At 41.7% G+C, this 20,326-nt stretch overlaps 1 protein-coding gene across 1 annotated transcript in view; it reads left to right on the top strand.

The window, feature by feature from the left end:
- Positions 1-20,326, top strand: part of LOC128663158 (cytochrome c oxidase subunit 5A, mitochondrial) — a 39,845-nt gene that overhangs the window by 14,467 nt on the left and 5,052 nt on the right. The window contains exon 3 of the mRNA XM_053717352.1: positions 3,719-3,840. Within this exon, the coding sequence (XP_053573327.1) occupies positions 3,719-3,840 (122 nt within the window). The remainder of the gene's footprint in view (positions 1-3,718; positions 3,841-20,326) is intronic.

Genomic DNA, 20,326 nt, shown 5'->3' on the forward strand with positions numbered 1-20,326 from the left:
GAAGTAATGATGACCCGTGGACTGATCACACATAACAGAAGAAAACATAATTTATGCTTACCTGATAAATTCCTTTCTTCTGTTGTGTGATCAGTGCACGGCCCGCCCTGTTTTAAGGCAGGTAAATATCTTTTAAATTATACTCCAGTCACCACTTCACCCTTGGTTACTCCTTTCTCGTTGTTTCTTGGTCGAATGACTGGGACTGACGTAGAGGGGAGGAGCTATATGCAGCTCTGCTGGGTGAATCCTCTTGCATTTCCTGTTGGGGAGGAGTTATATCCCAGAAGTAATGATGACCCGTGGACTGATCACACAACAGAAGAAAGGAATTTATCAGGTAAGCATAAATTATGTTTTTATCTAAGCGTGGGTTTTCGGATTCTGTAATAGATACTCTGGTACAAGCCAGAAAACCTGTAACTAGAAAAAATTACCATAAAATATGGAAAAGATATATCTGTTGGTGTGAATCCAAGGGATTCTCATGGAGTAAGATCAAAATTCCTAGGATCCTTTCCTTTCTCCAAGAAGTTTTGGATAAAGGATTATCAGCGAGTTCTCTAAAGGGACAGATTTCTGCTTTATCTGTCTTGTTACACAAACGACTGGCAGCTGTGCCTGATGTTCAAGCTTTTGTTCAGGCTTTGGTCAGGATCAAGCCTGTTTACAGACTTTTGACTCCTCCCTGGAGTCTGAATTTAGTTCTTTCAGTTCCTCTACATTCCATAGATATCAAAATGTTATCTTGGAAAGTTCTGTTTTTGGTTGCTATTTCTTCTGCTAGAAGAGTTTCTGAGTTATCTGCTCTGCAGTGTACTCCGCCCTATCTGGTGTTCCATTCAGATAAGGTTGTTTTGCGTACTAAACCTGGTTTCCTTCCAAAGGTTGTTTCCAACAAGAATATTAACCAGGAAATAGTTGTGCCTTCTTTGTGTCCGAATCCAGTTTCAAAGAAGGAACGTTTGTTACACAATTTAGATGTAGTTCGTGCTTTAAAGTTCTATTTAGAAGCAACAAAGGATTTCAGACAAACGTCTTCTCTGTTTGTCGTTTATTCTGGCAAGAGGAGAGGTCAAAAAGCTACTGCTACCTCTCTTTCCTTTTGGCTGAAAAGCATCATCCGATTGGCTTACGAGACTGCCGGACGGCAGCCTCCTGAACGCATCACAGCTCACTCTACTAGGGCTGTGGCTTCCACATGGGCCTTCAAGAACGAGGCTTCTGTTGATCAGATATGTAAGGCAGCGACTTGGTCTTCCCTGCACACTTTTGCCAAATTCTACAAATTTGATACTTTTGCTTCTTCGGAAGCTATTTTTGGGAGAGAGGTTTTGCAAGCCGTGGTGCCTTCTGTTTAGGTAACCTGATTGGCTCCCTCCCTTCATCCGTGTCCTAAAGCTTTGGTATTGGTTCCCACAAGTTATGGATGACGCCGTGGACCGGACACACCAATGTTGGAGAAAACAGAATTTATGCTTACCTGATAAATTACTTTCTCCAACGGTGTGTCCGGTCCACGGCCCGCCCTGGTTTTTTAATCAGGTTTGATGAATTTCTTTCTTTAACTACAGTCACCACGGCACCTTATGGTTTCTCCTGTTTTTTCTCCTGTCCGTCGGTCGAATGACTGGGGTGGGCGGAGCCTAGGAGGGACTATATGGACAGCTTTTGCTGTGCTCTTTGCCATTTCTTGTTGATGAAGAGAATATTCCCACAAGTTATGGATGACGCCGTGGACCGGACACACCGTTGGAGAAAGTAATTTATCAGGTAAGCATAAATTCAGTTTTTTTTTTTGTTCATATCGCCCAGGCCTATTCTAATGCCTTACTTAAAGGGACAGTGAACACCAGAATTTTTGTTGTTTAAAAAGAGATATCTTACCCATTCCCCAGTTTTGCATAGCCAACACAGTTATAATACACGTTGAACCTCTGTAATTATCTTGTATCTAAGATTCTGCTGACTGCCCCCTTATTTCAGTTCTTTTGACAGACATGCAGTTTAGCCAATCAGTGCTCACTCCTAGGTCACTTTACGTGCTTGAGCTCAATGTTATCTATATGAAACACTTGAACTAATGCTCTCTAGTGGTCAAAATGTATTAAGATTAGAGGCAGTCTTCAAGGTCTAAGAAATTGGCATATGAACCTCCTAGGTTTAGCTTTCAACTAAGAATACCAAGAGAACTAAGCAAAATTGGTGATAAAAGTAAATTGGGAAGTTGTTTAAAATTCCATGCCCTATTTAACTCATGAAAGTTTTTTTTGGACTTGTCTGTCCCTTTAATTATCTTAACCAGGACACGTGGCTGTGTGGTTCACTACAAATTTAGTGCTCTGGAGTTATGTTGGTGGTTGTGGCATAGTAAGAAAGGTGGTCAATTCTTGCTCTCAATCACCAGCAGACCCCAGTGGTTGGGAACTGTTCCACATGTGAGTGTAAAGAGAGTAGTAATGTGTATTCGCTAGAGCATAACTTCTAGGCCTATAATCAGGTTTTTAACCTTTGCAGTGCTGCTTACCCCGGCATTTATGCTGTAAGTGCCCCTATGGGTAGTGCAAACCTTATGATCATTAGTCAAATATAAGCCTGTGTTTCCTTAAATTTAAAGGCTTTTGCTGAATGAGTTTCTTTGAATTTTTCTTTTTTGTAACCTTTGTAAATAGTTGGGTTGTTCCAGATACAAGATATCGGCAGGGATTCATATCATATTATGTACATACACTAATATGCAGAGCAAAGATAAGTAAAACGTATGCATTTTAAATAAAATACATATTTACTACAGATTGTTTCAGGGGCTGCCATCCCCAGCTCCTTAGTTTGTTCTACTCTGGTCTTTCTGTACAATTAACTCATCTGGTGTGCATCTTTCAGGCAGCGGCAGTCAACATGGTTAGATTAATTATTTTGATAACTCATTGACAGACTTTTCCAGAAGCAACTTTAGTCTGACAGAATGCTCAATGGATGTTGTTAGCTGCATTGTATCCTGGGGATATTTATCTTCCATACGTAAATGAAGGATATTTGTACCTTACAGATAGAATAAATGTACTGCATCCTAATTAACTTTAAGAAGCACTTGATAGCTTGGACTATGTAGGATACATTTGCCAAATCATCTGTTCTTCTCTTGACTTTTATTTAAAAATTACACCAAACAAAACAGTGAACCCTAGTTTGACAGCTGAGTGGTTTGGTGGTGTTTAAAAAAAAAAAAAAAAAAACACTTCCCACACTTATTTCCATGTAAGCACTTTCTTTGTGTGTTTGTCAAGACTCCCATATAAGTAACAATAGAACACTAATGTATAAATGGCAAACCTATTTTTGTCCAATAAATAAGGTTTTCAATGAAACAACAAAGTTTGCTTTTGCTTTCTGCATTTAGTGTGCCAATTTAAATACTATTGAGTGATAAGTCATTTAAAACATGTATTTAGAAATCTGGTTACTTTGAGTTGATGGAATTGGTAAACTAAAGACTAAGGTTTAGTTTCCATTGTTTCATTGCTTTAAACTGGTGGTAACAATACGCATTTCCTTTATAGTCTATGGAGATGGTTTTTATGTTTCTGCTAGTTTACACAATTTAAAATGGCAATGGGAAACTAGGCCAAAGTAACTTTTGCTTGCATAGTTTGTCAACTTCTGCAAGTAGTATAGAATATTTCTAATTAATTGTTTGAATTTCCCCCCTCTACTCCAGGCATGAACACCCTGATCGGTTATGATCTGGTTCCAGAACCAAAAATTATTGATGCTGCCTTGAGGGCGTGCAGACGGTTAAATGACTTTGCAAGCGCTGTCCGTATTTTAGAAGCTGTAAAGGTTAGTGAGCCACCTCTTCCATGTCTTTTAAAAAAAAAAACATGATGCAGACAAGGTTCTGGAAGTCAGTACTGTGGCAAGACACAGCTAAATGTAATTTGAAAAACAAGGATTTTCTTTTAAAGGAACATTAAACACTTAAAGATTGTGATTTAAAGAATGTTTATTCTTAAAGGGATAGAATGTTAACATTGAAATGTGCATGGCTGCTTTTAAATAGAAGCATATTTGCCTATACTTCTATTAGCAAAAATGCTTCTAGCAAGTTATTACGTTTTTTTCAGCAGCATTCAGGCATGACATCTTTTCAGGAAGTCATCATTGGCTTCTGTGACACAAATTAAAGGAACATTAAAGGGACATTAAACACTTTGAGATGGTAATATAAAATGATACATTGTATATAATAAAACAACTCTGCAATATACTTTCATTATTTATTTTGTCCTCTTTGCCTGTAATCCATTCTGAAATTGTGAGCTTTTCAGTTCCTGTTAGAAATGGAAGTGCAGAACACTGTTAAATCCAGCACAACTATTGGCTGCACACTCTAGTGACCTATTTATAACTGACTCTAATTGGCCACAGCAGAGAAGGTAACACAAGTTACAACATGGCAGCTCCCAGTGTTTAATAGACACTAAAACTTTACACTTATTTCTCCAACATTGGTGTGTCCGGTCCACGGCGTCATCCTTACTTGTGGGAATATCTCTTCCCCAACAGGAAATGGCAAAGAGTCCCAGCAAAGCTGGCCATGTAGTCCCTCCTAGGCTCCGCCCACCCCAGTCATTCTCTTTGCCGTTGCACAGGCAACATCTCCACGGAGATGGTTAAGAGTATGTGGTGATTAGTTGTAGTTTTTTATTCTACTATCAAGAGTTTGTTATTTTAAAATAGTGCTGGTATGTACTATTTACTCTGAAACAGAAAAAGATGAAGATTTCTGTTTGTGACAGGAAGATGATTTTAGCAGACAGTAACTAAAATCGATTGCTGTTTCCACATAGGACTGTTGAGATGAAGTAACTTCAGTTGGGGGAAACAGTTAGCAGACTTTTCTGCTTAAGGTATGACTAGCCATATTTCTAACAAGACTGTGTAATGCTGGAAGGCTGTCATTTCCCCTCATGGGGACCGGTAAGCCATTTTCTTAGTCACAAACAGAATAAAGGGCTTAATATGGGCTATAAAACTGGTAGACACTTTTATGGGCTAAATCGATTGCTTTATTTGGACATTTTATACATGTTTATGCTGATAATTCACACTTATAAACTTGGGGAACGTTTTTTAACGTCAGGCACTATGTTAGACACCTTTTCCAGTCAGGAAGGGCCTTCCCAGTTGTAGGCTGAGCCTCATTTTCGCGCCATTACTACGCAGTTGTTTTTGAGTGCAAGACATGCAGATGCATGTGTGAGGACCTGAGAGTAGTTGGAAAAGTTCCTAGAAGGCGTCATTTGGTATCGTATTCCCCTCTGGGCTTGGTAAAGTCACAGCAAAGGCTGTAGCTGGGACTGTATAGGGGTTAAATCTGTAACCGACTCCGGTTTCGTTATTTTAAGGGTTAAAGCTCTGAAAATTGGTGTGCAATACTTTTAATGCTTTAAGACACTGTGGTGAAATTTTGGTAAATTTTGAACAATTCCTTCATATATTTTCACATATTCAGTAATAAAGTGTGCTCTGCTTAAAATTTAAAGAGACAGTAACGGTTTTGTTTTAAAACATTTTTTGTGCTTTGACAAGTTTAAGCCTGTTTAACATGTCTGTGCCTTCAGATAAGCTATGTTCTATATGTATGAAAGCCAATGTGTCTCCCCCTTCAAAATTGTGTGATAATTGTGCCATAGCGTCCAAACAAAGTAAGGACAGTACTGCCACAAATAATGAAATTGCCCAAGATGATTCCTCAAGTGAAGGGAGTAGACATGGTTCTACATCATCTCCTTCTGTGTCTACGCCAGTTTTGCCCACGCAGGAGGCCCCTAGTACTTCTAGCGTGCCAATGCTTATTACCATGCAACAATTGACGGCTGTAATGGATAACTCCATAGCAAATATTTTATCCAAAATGCCTGCATATCAGACAGAGCGCGATTGCTCTGTTTTAAACACTGAAGAGCAGGAGGGCGCTGATGATAATTGTTCTGTCATACCCTCACACCAATCTGAAGGGGCCATGAGGGAGGTTTTGTCAGATGGGGAAATTTCAGATTCAGAAAAAATTTCTCAACAGGCTGAACCTGATGTTGTGACATTTGAATTTAAATTAGAACATCTCCGCGCACTGCTTAAGGAGGTGTTATCTACTCTGGATGATTGTGACAACTTGGTCATTCCAGAAAAATTATGCAAGATGGACAAGTTTCTAGAGGTTCCGGTGCACCCCAACGCTTTTCCTATACCCAAGCGGGTGGCGGACATAGTGAATAAGGAGTGGGAGAAGCCCGGCATACCTTTTGTTCCCCCTCCTATATTTAAGAAATTATTTCCTATGGTCGACCCCAGAAAGGACTTATGGCAGACAGTCCCTAAGGTCGAGGGGGCAGTTTCTACTCTAAACAAACGCACTACTATTCCTATCGAAGATAGTTGTGCTTTCAAAGATCCTATGGATAAAAAATTGGAAGGTTTGCTTAAAAAGATGTTTGTACAGCAAGGTTACCTTCTACAACCCATTTCGTGCATTGTTCCTGTCACTACAGCAGCGTGGTTCTGGTTCGAGGAACTAGAAAAGTCGCTCAGTAGAGAGACTCCATATGAGGAGGTTATGGACAGAGTTCACGCACTTAAGTTGGCTAACTCTTTTATTTTAGATGCCGCTTTGCAATTAGCTAGATTAGCGGCGAAAAATTCAGGGTTTGCAATTGTGGCGCGCAGAGCGCTTTGGCTAAAGTCTTGGTCAGCGGATGTATCATCCAAGACAAAATTGCTTAACATCCCCTTCAAGGGTAAAACTCTCTTTGGACCAGAATTGAAAGAGATTATCTCAGACATCACTGGGGGAAAGGGCCACGCCCTCCCACAAGATAGGCCTTTCAAGGCCAAGAATAAGTCTAATTTTCGTTCCTTTCGTAATTTCAGGAACGGACCGGCCTCTAATTCTGCATCCTCTAAGCAAGAGGGTAATGCCTCACAGTCCAAACCAGCCTGGAAACCGATGCAAGGCTGGAACAAGGGTAAGCAGACCAAGAAGCCTGCTACCGCTAACAAAACAGCATGAAGGAGTAGCCCCCGATCCGGGACCGGATCTAGTGGGGGGCAGACTCTCTCTCTTTGCTCAGGCTTGGGCAAGAGATGTTCAGGATCCCTGGACGCTAGAAATAGTTTCTCAGGGTTATCTTCTGGAATTCAAGGAACTACCCCCAAGGGGACGGTTCCACATGTCTCACTTATCCTCAAACCAAATAAAGAGACAGGCGTTCTTACATTGTGTAGAAGACCTGCTAAAGATGGGAGTGATACACCCAGTTCCAATGACGGAACAAGGAATGGGATTTTACTCAAATCTGTTCGTAGTTCCCAAAAAAGAGGGAACCTTCAGACCAATTCTGGATTTAAAGATCCTAAACAAATTTCTCAGGGTACCATCGTTCAAAATGGAAACCATTCGAACGATTCTACCCACTATCCAGGAAGGTCAATTTATGACTACCGTGGATCTAAAGGATGCGTACCTACATATTCCTATCCACAAAGAACATCATCAGTTCCTAAGCTTTGCCTTTCTGGACAAACATTACCAGTTTGTGGCCCTCCCATTCGGATTAGCCACTGCTCCAAGGATTTTCACAAAGGTACTCGGGTCCCTTCTAGCGGTTCTAAGACCGAGGGGCATTGCAGTAGTACCATACTTGGACGACATTCTAATACAAGCGTCGTCCCTTTCAAAAGCAAAGGCTCATACAGACATCGTTCTGGCCTTTCTCAGATCTCACGGATGGAAGGTGAACATAGAAAAAAGTTCTCTGTCTCCGTCAACAAGAGTTCCCTTCCTGGGAACAATAATAGATTCCTTAGAAATGAGGATCTTTCTGACAGATGTCAGAAAGTCAAAACTTCTAAGCGCTTGTCAAGTTCTTCATTCTGTTCCACGTCCTTCCATAGCTCAGTGCATGGAAGTAGTAGGGTTGATGGTTGCAGCAATGGACATAGTTCCTTTTGCGCGAATTCATCTAAGACCATTACAACTGTGCATGCTGAAACAGTGGAATGGGGACTATACAGACTTGTCTCCAGTGATTCAAGTAGATCAGAAGACCAGAGATTCACTCCGTTGGTGGATATCCCTGGACCACCTATCCCAGGGAATGAGCTTCCGCAGACCAGAGTGGGTCATTGTCACGACCGACGCCAGTCTAGTGGGCTGGGGTGCGGTCTGGGAATCCCTGAAAGCTCAGGGACTAAGGTCTCGGGAAGAGTCTCTTCTCCCGATAAACATTCTGGAACTAAGAGCGATATTCAATGCTCTCAGGGCTTGGCCTCAGCTTGCAAAGGCCAGATTCATAAGATTCCAATCAGACAACATGACGACTGTTGCGTATATCAATCATCAGGGGGGAACAAAGAGTTCCCTGGCGATGAAAGAAGTAACCAAAATAATACAATGGGTGGAGAATCACTCCTGCCATCTATCTGCGATCCACATCCCAGGTGTGGAAAACTGGGAAGCGGATTATCTGAGTCGTCAGACATTCCATCCGGGGAAGTGGGAACTCCACCCGGAGATTTTTGCCCAGTTGACTCAATTATGGGGCATTCCAGACATGGATCTGATGGCGTCTCGTCAGAACTTCAAGGTTCCTTGCTACGGTTCCAGATCCAGGGATCCCAAGGCGACTCTAGTGGATGCACTAGTAGCGCCTTGGACCTTCAACCTAGCTTATGTGTTCCCACCGTTTCCTCTCATTCCCAGGCTGGTAGCCAGGATCAAACAGGAGAGGGTCTCGGTGATCTTGATAGCTCCTGCGTGGCCACGCAGGACTTGGTATGCAGACCTGGTGAATATGTCATCGGTTCCACCATGGAAGCTACCTTTGAGACAGGACCTTCTTGTTCAGGGTCCATTCGAACATCCAAATCTGGTCTCCCTCCAGCTGACGGCTTGGAGATTGAACGCTTGATTCTATCAAAGCGTGGGTTTTCAGATTCGGTGATTGATTCTCTGGTTCAGGCCAGAAAACCGGTAACTAGAAAGATTTACCATAAAATATGGAAAAGATATATCTGCTGGTGTGAATCCAAGGGATTCCCTTGGAATAAGGTACAAATTCCTAAGATTCTTTCCTTTCTACAAGAAGGTTTGGATAAAGGATTATCTGCGAGTTCTCTAAAGGGACAGATTTCTGCTTTATCTGTCTTACTACACGAACGATTGGCAGCTATGCCAGATGTTAAAGCATTTGTTCAGGCTCTGGTTAGGATCAAGCCTGTTTACAGACCTTTGACTCCTCCCTGGAGTTTAAATCTAGTTCTTTCAGTTCTTCAAAGGGTTCCGTTTGAACCTCTACATTCCATAGATATTAAGTTACTATCTTGGAAAGTTTTGTTTTTGGTTGCTATTTCTTCTGCTAGAAGAGTTTCAGAGTTATCTGCTCTGCAGTGTTCTCCGCCCTATCTGGTGTTCCATGCAGATAAGGTGGTTTTGCGTACTAAGCCTGGTTTCCTTCCAAAGGTTGTTTCTAACAAAAATATTAACCAGGAGATAGTTGTACCTTCTTTGTGTCCGAATCCAGTTTCAAAGAAGGAACGTTTGTTACACAATTTGGACGTAGTCCGTGCTCTAAAATTCTATTTAGAAGCTACAAAAGATTTCAGACAAACATCTTCTCTGTTTGTCGTCTATTCTGGTAAAAGGAGAGGTCAAAAAGCGACTTCTACCTCTCTTTCCTTTTGGCTTAAAAGCATCATCCGATTGGCTTACGAGACTGCCGGACGGCAGCCTCCTGAAAGAATCACAGCTCACTCCACTAGGGCTGTGGCTTCCACATGGGCCTTCAAGAACGAGGCTTCTGTTGATCAGATATGTAAGGCAGCGACTTGGTCTTCACTGCACACTTTTACCTAATTTTACAAATTTGATACTTTTGCTTCTTCTGAGGCTATTTTTGGGAGAAAGGTTTTGCAAGCCGTGGTGCCTTCCGTTTAGGTAACCTGATTTTCTCCCTCCCTTCATCCGTGTCCTAAAGCTTTGGTATTGGTTCCCACAAGTAAGGATGACGCCGTGGACCGGACACACCAATGTTGGAGAAAACAGAATTTATGCTTACCTGATAAATTACTTTCTCCAACGGTGTGTCCGGTCCACGGCCCGCCCTGGTTTTTTAATCAGGTTTGATTAATTATTTTCTCTAACTACAGTCACCACGGTACCATATGGTTTCTCCTATATTTTTCCTCCTGTCCGTCGGTCGAATGACTGGGGTGGGCGGAGCCTAGGAGGGACTAAATGGCCAGCTTTGCTGGGACTCTTTGCCATTTCCTGTTGGGGAAGAGATATTCCCACAAGTAAGGATGACGCCGTAGACCGGACACACCGTTGGAGAAAGTAATTTATCAGGTAAGCATAAATTCTGTTTTTGTCACTTTTTAAACAACTAATGAAACTTTAAAAAATACATCTACATGTTACTCATGGACTAATCTTTTCTTTGAATGCATCATTCTATCTAGCATGTATTTAGTGTTTAATGTCCCTTTAAACTTCTGTGTACAATTACAAAACAATAGTAACTACTCACCATATTACATTTCATTCTGTTCCCGTAGCTCTTTTCAAATCATTTCTTCTTTTTTGACAGCTTAAAGGGATACTAAATACATTTCATGCACCTCCCTCCTAATCATAGCTGCCATATTGGAACCTAGGCTACAATTGCAGGTATCTGAAGGAGGGTTGCTTAACATATGCAAATGTCAGCCCTGGAATGTAGTGAAAGACAGATTTCAATATGGTGGCACCCATGACTAGAGAGAGGCGGGAATAACAAATACAATGCTTATAAAATGTATTTAGTGTTTTGTGTACCTTTTTTAAAAAGGTTCAGATACTGAAGCTCCACCTCTTTATACTGGGCGCTGCCATCTTTGAGCTCAGGTATTGCCGCAGCCTGTGACAGAAGCAGTGCACACTCACAAATTGGAAATATTGCCTGTTTTTTGTTTTTAACAGCTGTATCATTTGCTTGGAGTTAGTTTGCTTTGCATTTTTACAGTCACTCAAAATATATTTAAAAATGTAAAGCTTTTGTATCATGCAAACTGAAATCACATTATACATTGTCAAAAAGTTGGCAACCTCATTTCTATTTAAATGCACATTGATTCTGTCTCAGTATGTGAGAATACTAGTGCTTCAAGATGACGGCGCCCAGCACAAAGAGGTGGAGCTTCACCGTCGGGCAACTTTGCAGTGGTTAAAGTAAGAACCTAGTTTTAAAGAGAGCTGGATCAACAGGAGGGAAAGCAATAGCATAGTGAGTAGTAACCATTCTAGGGTAGTAAGAAACCCACATATTTCATTTCAAATAACGTTCCAATTTATTTTTATTACATTTTAGTTCTTTTTGCATCCTTATTTATAAATTATACCGAGCTGCAAACATATGCATCTTCATTGGCTTTGCTGCTCCTTCATCAAAGAAGAACAAGAGAATGAAGCAAATTAGATAATAGAAGACAATTGGAAAGTTGTTTGAAATTGTATGTTCTATCTGAATCATGAGAGAGAAAGTTTGGGATTAGTGTCTCTTGGTCTTCTCTGATGTAATACACACCACCACTAGCATTCTGAGCAGGCATGGTGTTTGAGTCCTGATACTCTAGTCTAGTCACTCTAGTCTAGTCACACGTAGCGTTGTGTTTGTGCCGTTGAAACAGTAATACCTTTTTACTAGAAGCATTTTTGCTAATGGAAATATATTGCAAAAATGATTATATTTATAAATGAAATGCATTCATGCACATTTAAATTTGAGCCATGCATTAAAAATGTACATGTTTTAATCCATTTGAGCATGTTATTTGAAGACTATTGACCCTAAAAGCATGTCATTTTAAGACTGTCCCATTTAATGGTAGAAAAGAAACTTTGCAGAATACTTTTTTCTTCCGTTTTTAGAACTGTTGCAGACACAAGTTTACAAGTCTAATGTTGCTGTATTATACACCTATTGTTTGAACACTAACTATATCTGTTCATAATTGTTTTTAACAGAAGGGTTTCTTTTGTACTGAATTTACTGTGTTATGGATCCTGCAAGACTTAAGGGACACGATACCCAAATGTTAAAGCATTTGAAATTGCAGAATAAATATCACCTGAACATCTCTATGTAAAAAAGGAAGATATTTACCTCAACATTTCTTAAGTATTTACACTCCACTGTAAAGAATGCTACTCCCAGGACTTGCAAGGGGGTTTCCATGTGGCATGTGCTGGCACAGTCATGTTTTCCTATTCAGTTTAACCCCTTAATGACTGAGGACATCCTACAATTACGGTCATTAACGACTAAGGACGTGTCTGGCATGTCCTCGGGAATATGAGCGCTGGACGCGATTGCAGGAGCCCTGAAACATTGCTCACTGTATTAAGGTACCTGTTACCTATCTTTTGTGTGCCACCTGTGTGTTCTATTATAAGATTACTGAATAAAGTGTGTGATCATGTCAGAGGACGTATAGGACTGAGGAGGCGTATGCCATCATTGCGTCAGACGCCTTTATGTCTGACTCAGACCCTAATGGTGACCCTGCCAGGTGCTCAGATACATCACTAGATACAGTGTCAACTGATAGTGATGTATCTGTGGCTTCTAGTCCCCCTGCCAGGAGGAGACGTGTTGCTCCAGCTGGCATTGCTGTTGAAAGGTGGGTAATGCCTCATTGCCAGGGGCCAGATATCCCACCCTTCACTGCAAATATAGGCATCAATGTGGATGTTGCATGATTTAGCCCCCAACAGTTTATGGAGTGGTTTCTGGGCAATTATCTATTGGGGAACATTGTCGCCCAAACTAATTTATATGCCCATCAGTTCCATACTGCAAAGCCTGATTCATATTTGGCAAAACAGCAGTGGGCCCCCATCGATGTGCCAGAATTAAAAAAAACTCTGGGCATTGACTATGCTGATGGGCATCATAAAGAAACCCTCTATCCGCTCCTACTGGAGCAGTAGCCCCATCTGCTCTACCCCCATTTACTCCCAGTGTATGTCGAGGAAGAGGTATGAAATGATTCTACATTTCATGCACTTCAGCAACAACAGTCTGTGCCCCCTAGGGAGCATCCCCAATTTGACAGGCTGTATAAAATCCGCCCCCTGATTACCCACTTTGCTGCCAGGTTTGCAGAGACTTATACACCTGGAAGGAATATATGTGCGGATGAATCCCTTTTGGAAGTATAAAGGAAGGCTGGGATTCAAGCAGTATATTCCTTCCAAGCGCTCCAGGTATGTTGTTAAGGTGTATAACCTCTGTGAGGGTATATTCAGGCCTTCCGGGTTTACAAGGCAAAGGATATCCACCTTGACCCTCTAGGTTGCCCAGAACACATGGGAACCAGTGACAAGATTGTCTGGGACCTGATATCACCCCTGATGAACAAAAGGGTACCACTTGTATCTAGACAAATTTTATACAAGTGTCACTTTGTTCAAGCTACTGTATTATTTTGATAGAGTAGCTTGTGGTACAATTAGAAAGAACCCTGCATGTTTCCCAGGACAACTTGTACGCACGCGGCTACGAAGGGGGGAGACCCCAGCTCTGCGCCAAGAGGAGCTGTTGGCAGTTAAGTACAGAGACAAGGATGTGTACCTTCTTACCACCATACACACAGAGTTCTGTGGAGGTCTCTGTACGTGGCATTGCTGAGAGCACAATGAAGCCACTGTGGATCAAGGCTTATAACCGGCATATGGGTGGGGTTGATCTGGCAGATCAGCTGCTGCAGCCCTACCTAATTGTGCGGAAGATAAGGGCCTGGTACTAAAAAGGCTGCAATTTACTTAATGCAGATTGCAACCCACAATGCGTTTTTGTTGAAAAATAGCAAACCCCAGAATGAAACTGACTTTTTTACAGTTTCAGCTCCAGATCATTTCTGGGATTTTGTACCAAGATGCACCTGCGGCAAAGCAGAATCCTAAAAAAAAAAAAGCAGTCTGTACCAAGAGGGGGCAGAGAAATGACACCACCCTTTACTGTCCTGATTGCCCTGGGCAACCTGGACTCTGCATTGGGGACTGCTTCAAGCGGTATCACACTTTGGTCCATTTTTATTTTTTACATTTCTCGTTTTTTCTTTGTGTGTTGGTTTTTGTTTTTAGTTATGTTTACTGTTACTGAGTTTTTGTTTTTACTTTTACTGTGCCAGATTTTTAAATTTCATTGCTCTATTTTTTAGAAGTTCTAAAATTGGTGCTGTATTTTACCAAAACCCCTGTCAAACCTATGCATGGGGGGCATGTGTGTACTTAGGGGGCATTGCAGAAAAAAAACTGGAGTGTTTTCTTGCAATAACTTACAACAGGCTCTCCTAAAAAAAAATAGTCAAAAAGCAATGTGTGTAAAAATGAAAATTGAAAAATTACCACCATAAACTTCCTCAATTTCTTTTGGCTAAAACGGTTGCATCAAACCACTCCATATAAAATACCTTGGGGTTTCAAATATATACACTTTCATGGCAATAAATAAAACTGTGGTATACGATAGGCCTATCAGAAGAAATACTTTGACTTATAATTTTGAGTTGAAATTGAAACAATTGTAACTGAGCCTTCCCAAAATCCTGGCAAACCTATGCATGGGGGACATTGGTGTACGCAGGAGGGCTTGCAGAAAACAACCTGGAGTGTTTTCTTGCAATAATTTACAAGAGGCTCTCCTAATCGGTCAAAAATCCATGTGTGTAAAAATAAAAAAATTGCCACCATACTTTATCCAATTTTTTTGGCTAAAACATTTGCATCAAACACTCCATATACAATACCTTGGGAGGTCAACTTTTCAAATATATGCACGTTAACGACAAGCAAATTGGGGTATGTAAAAAGACCCCCAAAAAGAAGATATGCTAAAAAGATATGTTAAATGCACCCCCCCCCCCCAAACAACTCAACAAACCTATGCATAGGTGTTATCTCTGTACTCAGAAGATCTTGCTGTACACATATTGGGGTGTTCTTTGGCAGTAACACATAATAGGAACCGAGAATACATGCCTAAAGTACAATGTGTGTAAAAAAAAAAAAAAAATACCCAAAAGTTTGACAAAGACTGGTGGTTGAATTAGTGCATGGAAAGTGTTAAGAAAAAAAACAGCATTTCAAATACCCCAGGGGGTCTACTTTTCAAAAATATATGGTTTGATTGGAGTAAATTACATTGGCCGGCTTAAAAATGTCTCAAATAGGACATGGGTGCATGATGACCAGATGTGAAAATTCCACTTTGGGAAAACAGGAATGCACCCCCTAAAAATAAGGCCTTTTAACCCCCAGAGAACCCGACACACCTATACATGGGTGGTATCACTGTACTCGGAAGATGTTGTCGAACACATATTGGGGTGTTCTTTGGCAGTAACCCTTAAAGTTTTCAGTACATGTATTCTTACATTGCTATGTGTGTCAAAAAAACTTGGCATAGATTGGTGGTAAAATGGTTGCATGAAGAGAGTCAAATAACCTAAGTTTAATACATTAGGTTGTTTTCTTTTTAAAAATATATACATGTGAAGGGTTATTCAGGGATTTCTGACAGATATCAATGTTACAATGTAACTATCGCTAATTTTGGGGAAAAAAAATGGTTGGGAAATGGCAAAGTGCTACTTGTACTTATTGCCCCATCACTTGCAAAAAAAACATGTAAACATTGGGTATTTCCAAACTCAGGACAAAATTAAGAAACTATTTAGCACGGATGTTTTTTGGTGGTTGTAGATGTGTAACAGATTTTTGTGGTCAAACTAAGAAAAGTGGGGTGTTTCAATTTTTTTAATCATATTTTATATTTCTCTTGTTAAGTGTATCCAGTCCACGGATCATCCATTACTTGTGGGATATTCTCCTTCCCAACAGGAAGTTGCAAGAGGATCACCCACAGCAGAGCTGCTACATAGCTCCTCCCCTAACTGCCATATCCAGTCATTCTCTTGCAACTCTCAACAAAGATGGACGTAGTAAGAGGAGAGTGGTGTATTATAGTTAGTTTCTTAACTTCAATCAAAAGTTTGTTATTTTTAAATGGTACCGGAGTGTACTGTTTTATCAAAGGCAGCATTAGAAGAAGAATTTGCCTGTGATTTCTATGATCTTAGCTTAGCAGAAGTAACTAATATCCATTGCCGTTCTCACATATTCTGAGGAGTGAGGTAACTTCAGAGAGGGAATGGCGTGCAGGTTTTCCTGCAATAAGGTATGTGCAGTAAACATATTTCTAGGGATGGAACTTGCTAGAAAAATGCTGCTGATACCGGATTAATGTAAGTTAAGCCTAAATGCAGTGATTTAATAGTGACTGGTATCAGGCTTATTAACAGAGATACATACTCTTATAAAAGTGTAATATAAAACGTTTGCTGGCATGTTTAATCGTTTTTATATATGCTTTGGTGATAAAACTTATTGGGGCCTAGTTTTTTCCACATGGCTGGCTTTATTTTTGCTAGAAACAGTTTTCCTGAGGCTTTTCACTGTTATAGTATAAAAGTTACAGTTGGTGCAGTTAAAATTACAAACTGTGACATTCAGCTTCCCTCAGCAGTCCCCTGCATGCTATAGGACATCTCTGATGGGCTCAAAAGGCTTCAAAAGTAGGAGCTGTGGCAGTTTAAAAAACATATTTTTCGTTTTGTTAATCTGTTTTTTGTATTAAGGGGTTAATCATCCATTTGCAAGTGGGTGCAATGCTCTGCTAACTTGTTACATACACTGTAAAAACTTTGTTAGTGTAACTGCCTTTTTTCACTGTTATTTCAAATTTTGCCAAAATTTGTTTCTCTTAAAGGCACAGTAACGTTTTTTTATATTGCTTGTTAACTTTGTTTAAAGTGTTTTCCAAGCTTGCTAGTCTCATTGCTAGTCTGTACAAACATGTCTGACACAGAGGAAACTACTTGTTCATTATGTTTAAAAGCCATTGTGGAGCCCCTTAGGAGAATGTGTACTAAATGTATTGATTTCACCTTAAACAGTAAAGATCAGTCTTTATCTATAAAAGAATTGTCACCAGAGGGGTCTGTCGAGGGGGAAGTTATGCCGACTAACTCTCCCCACGTGTCGGACCCTTCGCCTCCCGCTCGAGGGACGCACGCTAATATGGCGCCAAGTACATCAGGGATGCCCATAGCGATTACTTTGCAGGACATGGCTGCAATCATGAATAATACCCTGTCACTGGTATTAGCCAGATTGCCTGAATTGAGAGGCAAGCGCGATAGCTCTGCGGTTAGACGAGATACAGAGCGAGTAGATGCTGTAAGAGCCATGTCTGATACTGCGTCACAATATGCAGAACCTGAGGACGGAGAGCTTCAGTCTGTGGGTGACGTCTCTGAATCGGGGAGACCTGATTCAGAGATTTCTAATTTTAAATTTAAGCTTGAGAACCTCCGTGTGTTACTTGGGGAGGTATTAGCTGCTCTGAATGACTGACACATTTGCAGTGCCAGAGAAATTGTGTAGGCTGGATAAATACTATGCAGTGCCGGTGAGTACTGATGGTTTTTCCAATCCCTAAAAGGCTTTCAGAAATTATTAGTAAGGAGTGGGATAGACCCGGTGTGCCCTTTTCCCCACCTCCTATATTTAGAAAAATGTTTCCAATAGATGCCACTACACAGGACTTATGGCAGACAGTCCCTAAGGTGGAGGGAGCAGTTTCTACTTTAGCAAAGCGTACCACTATCCCGGTTGAGGACAGTTGTGCTTTTTCAGATCCAATGGATAAAAAATTAGAGGGTTACCTTAAGAAAATGTTTATTCAACAAGGTTTTATTTTACAGCCCCTTGCATGCATTGCGCCTGTCACTTCTGCGGCGGCGTTCTGGTTTGAGGCCCTGGAAGAGGCCATCCATACAGCTCCATTGACTGAAATTATTTACAAGCTTAGAACACTTAAGCTAGCTAACTCATTTGTTTCTGATGCCATTGTTCATTTGACTAAACTAACGGCTAAGAATTCCGGATTCGCCATCCAGGCGCGTAGGGCGCTACGGCTTAAATCCTGGTCAGCTGATGTGACTTCAAAGTCTAAATTAATTAACATTCCTTTCAAGGGGCAGACCTTATTCGGGCCTGGTTTGAAAGAAATTATTGCTGACATTACTGGAGGTAAGGGTCATACCCTTTCTCAGGACAGGGCCAAATCAAGGGCCAAACAGTCTCATTTTCGTGCCTTTCAAAATTTCAAGGCAGGTGCAGGATCAGCTCCCTCTACTTCAAAACAAGAGGGAACTTTTCCTCAATCTAAGCAGGCCTGGAAACCTACTCAGTCCTGGAACAAGGGCAAGCAGGCCAGAAAGCCTGCTGCTGCCTCCAAGACAGCATGAAGGAGCGGCCCCCTATCCGACAACGGATCTAGTAGGGGGCAGACTCTCTCTCTTCGCCCAGGCGTGGGCAAGAGATGTTCAGGATCCCTGGGCGTTGGAGATCATATCTCAGGGATATCTTCTGGACTTCAAAGCTTCTCCCCCACAAGGGAGATTTCACCTTTCAAGATTATCTGCAAACCAGATAAAAGAAAGAGGCATTCCTAAGCTGCGTGCAAGACCTCCATGTAATGGGAGTGATCCATCCAGTTCCGCGGACGGAACAAGGACAGGGGTTTTATTCAAATCTGTTTGTGGTTCCCAAAAAAGAGGGAACCTTCAGACCAATTTTGGATCTAAAGATCCTAAACAAATTCCTCAGAGTTCCATCATTCAAGATGGAAACTATTCGAACCATTTTACCCATGATCCAAGAGGGTCAGTACATGACCACAGTGGACTTAAAGGATGCCTACCTTCACATTCCGATCCACAAGAATCCTCATCGGTTCCTGAGGTTTGCCTTTCTAGATAGGCATTACCAGTTTGTAGCTCTTCCATTCGGGTTGGCTACAGCCCCAAGAATTTTTACAAAGGTTCTGGGCTCACTTCTGGCGGTTCTAAGACCGCGAGGCATAGCGGTGGCTCCTTACCTAGACGACATCCTGATACAGGCGTCAAGCTTTCAAATTGCCAAGTCTCATACAGAGATCGTTCTGGCATTTCTGAGGTCGCATGGGTGGAAAGTGAACGAAGAAAAGAGTTCTCTATCTCCTCTCACAAGGGTTTCCTTCCTAGGGACTCTGATAGATTCTATAGAAATGAAAATTTACCTGACGGAGTCCAGGTTATCAAAACTTCTAAATTCTTGCCGTGTTCTTCACTCCATTCCGCGCCCCACGGTGGCTCAGTGCATGCAAGTAATCGGCTTAATGGTAGCGGCGATGGACATAGTGCCATTTGCGCGCCTGCATCTCAGACCGCTGCAATTATGCATGCTCAGTCAGTGGAATGGGGATTACACAGATTTGTCCCCTCTACTAAATCTGGATCAGGAAACCAGAGATTCTCTTCTCTGGTGGTTATCTCGGGTCCATCTGTCCAAAGATATGACCTTTCGCAGGCCAGATTGGACCATTGTAACAACAGACGCCAGCCTTCTAGGTTGGGGTGCAGTCTGGAACTCCCTGAAGGCTCAGGGTTCATGGACTCAGGAGGAGAAACTCCTCCCAATAAATATTCTGGAGTTAAGAGCAATATTCAATGCTCTTCTAGCTTGGCCTCAGCAACACTGAGGTTCATCAGATTTCAGTCGGACAACATCACGACTGTGGCTTACATCATCCATCAAGGGGGGACCAGGAGTTCCCTAGCGATGTCAGAAGTCTCCAAGATAATTCTCTGGGCAGAGACTCACTCTTGCCACCTATCAGCGATCCATATCCCAGGGGTAGAGAACTGGGAGGCGGATTTTCTAAGTCGTCAGACTTTTCATCCGGGGGAGTGGGAACTCCATCCGGAGGTGTTTGCTCAATTGGTTCTCCATTGGGGCAAACCAGAACTGGATCTCATTGAGTCTCGCCAGAACGCCAAGCTTCCTTGTTACGGATCCAGGTCCAGGGACCCAGAAGCGGCACTGATAGATGCTCTAGCAGCGCCTTGGTTCTTCAACCTGGCCTATGTGTTTCCACTGTTTCCTCTGCTCCCTCGTCTGATTGCCAAAATCAAACAGGAGAGAGCATCAGTGATATTGATAGCGCCTGCATGGCCATGCAGGACCTGGTATGCAGACCTAGTGGACATGTCATCCTTTCCACCATGGACTCTGCCTCTGAGACAAGACCTTCTAATACAAGGTCCTTTCAATCATCCGAATCTACTTTCTCTGAGACTGACTGCATGGAGATTGAACGCTTGATCCTATCAAAGCGTGGCT

The sequence above is a fragment of the Bombina bombina genome, chromosome 6 (assembly GCF_027579735.1).
Source record: "Bombina bombina isolate aBomBom1 chromosome 6, aBomBom1.pri, whole genome shotgun sequence".
Lineage (NCBI taxonomy): Eukaryota > Metazoa > Chordata > Amphibia > Anura > Bombinatoridae > Bombina > Bombina bombina.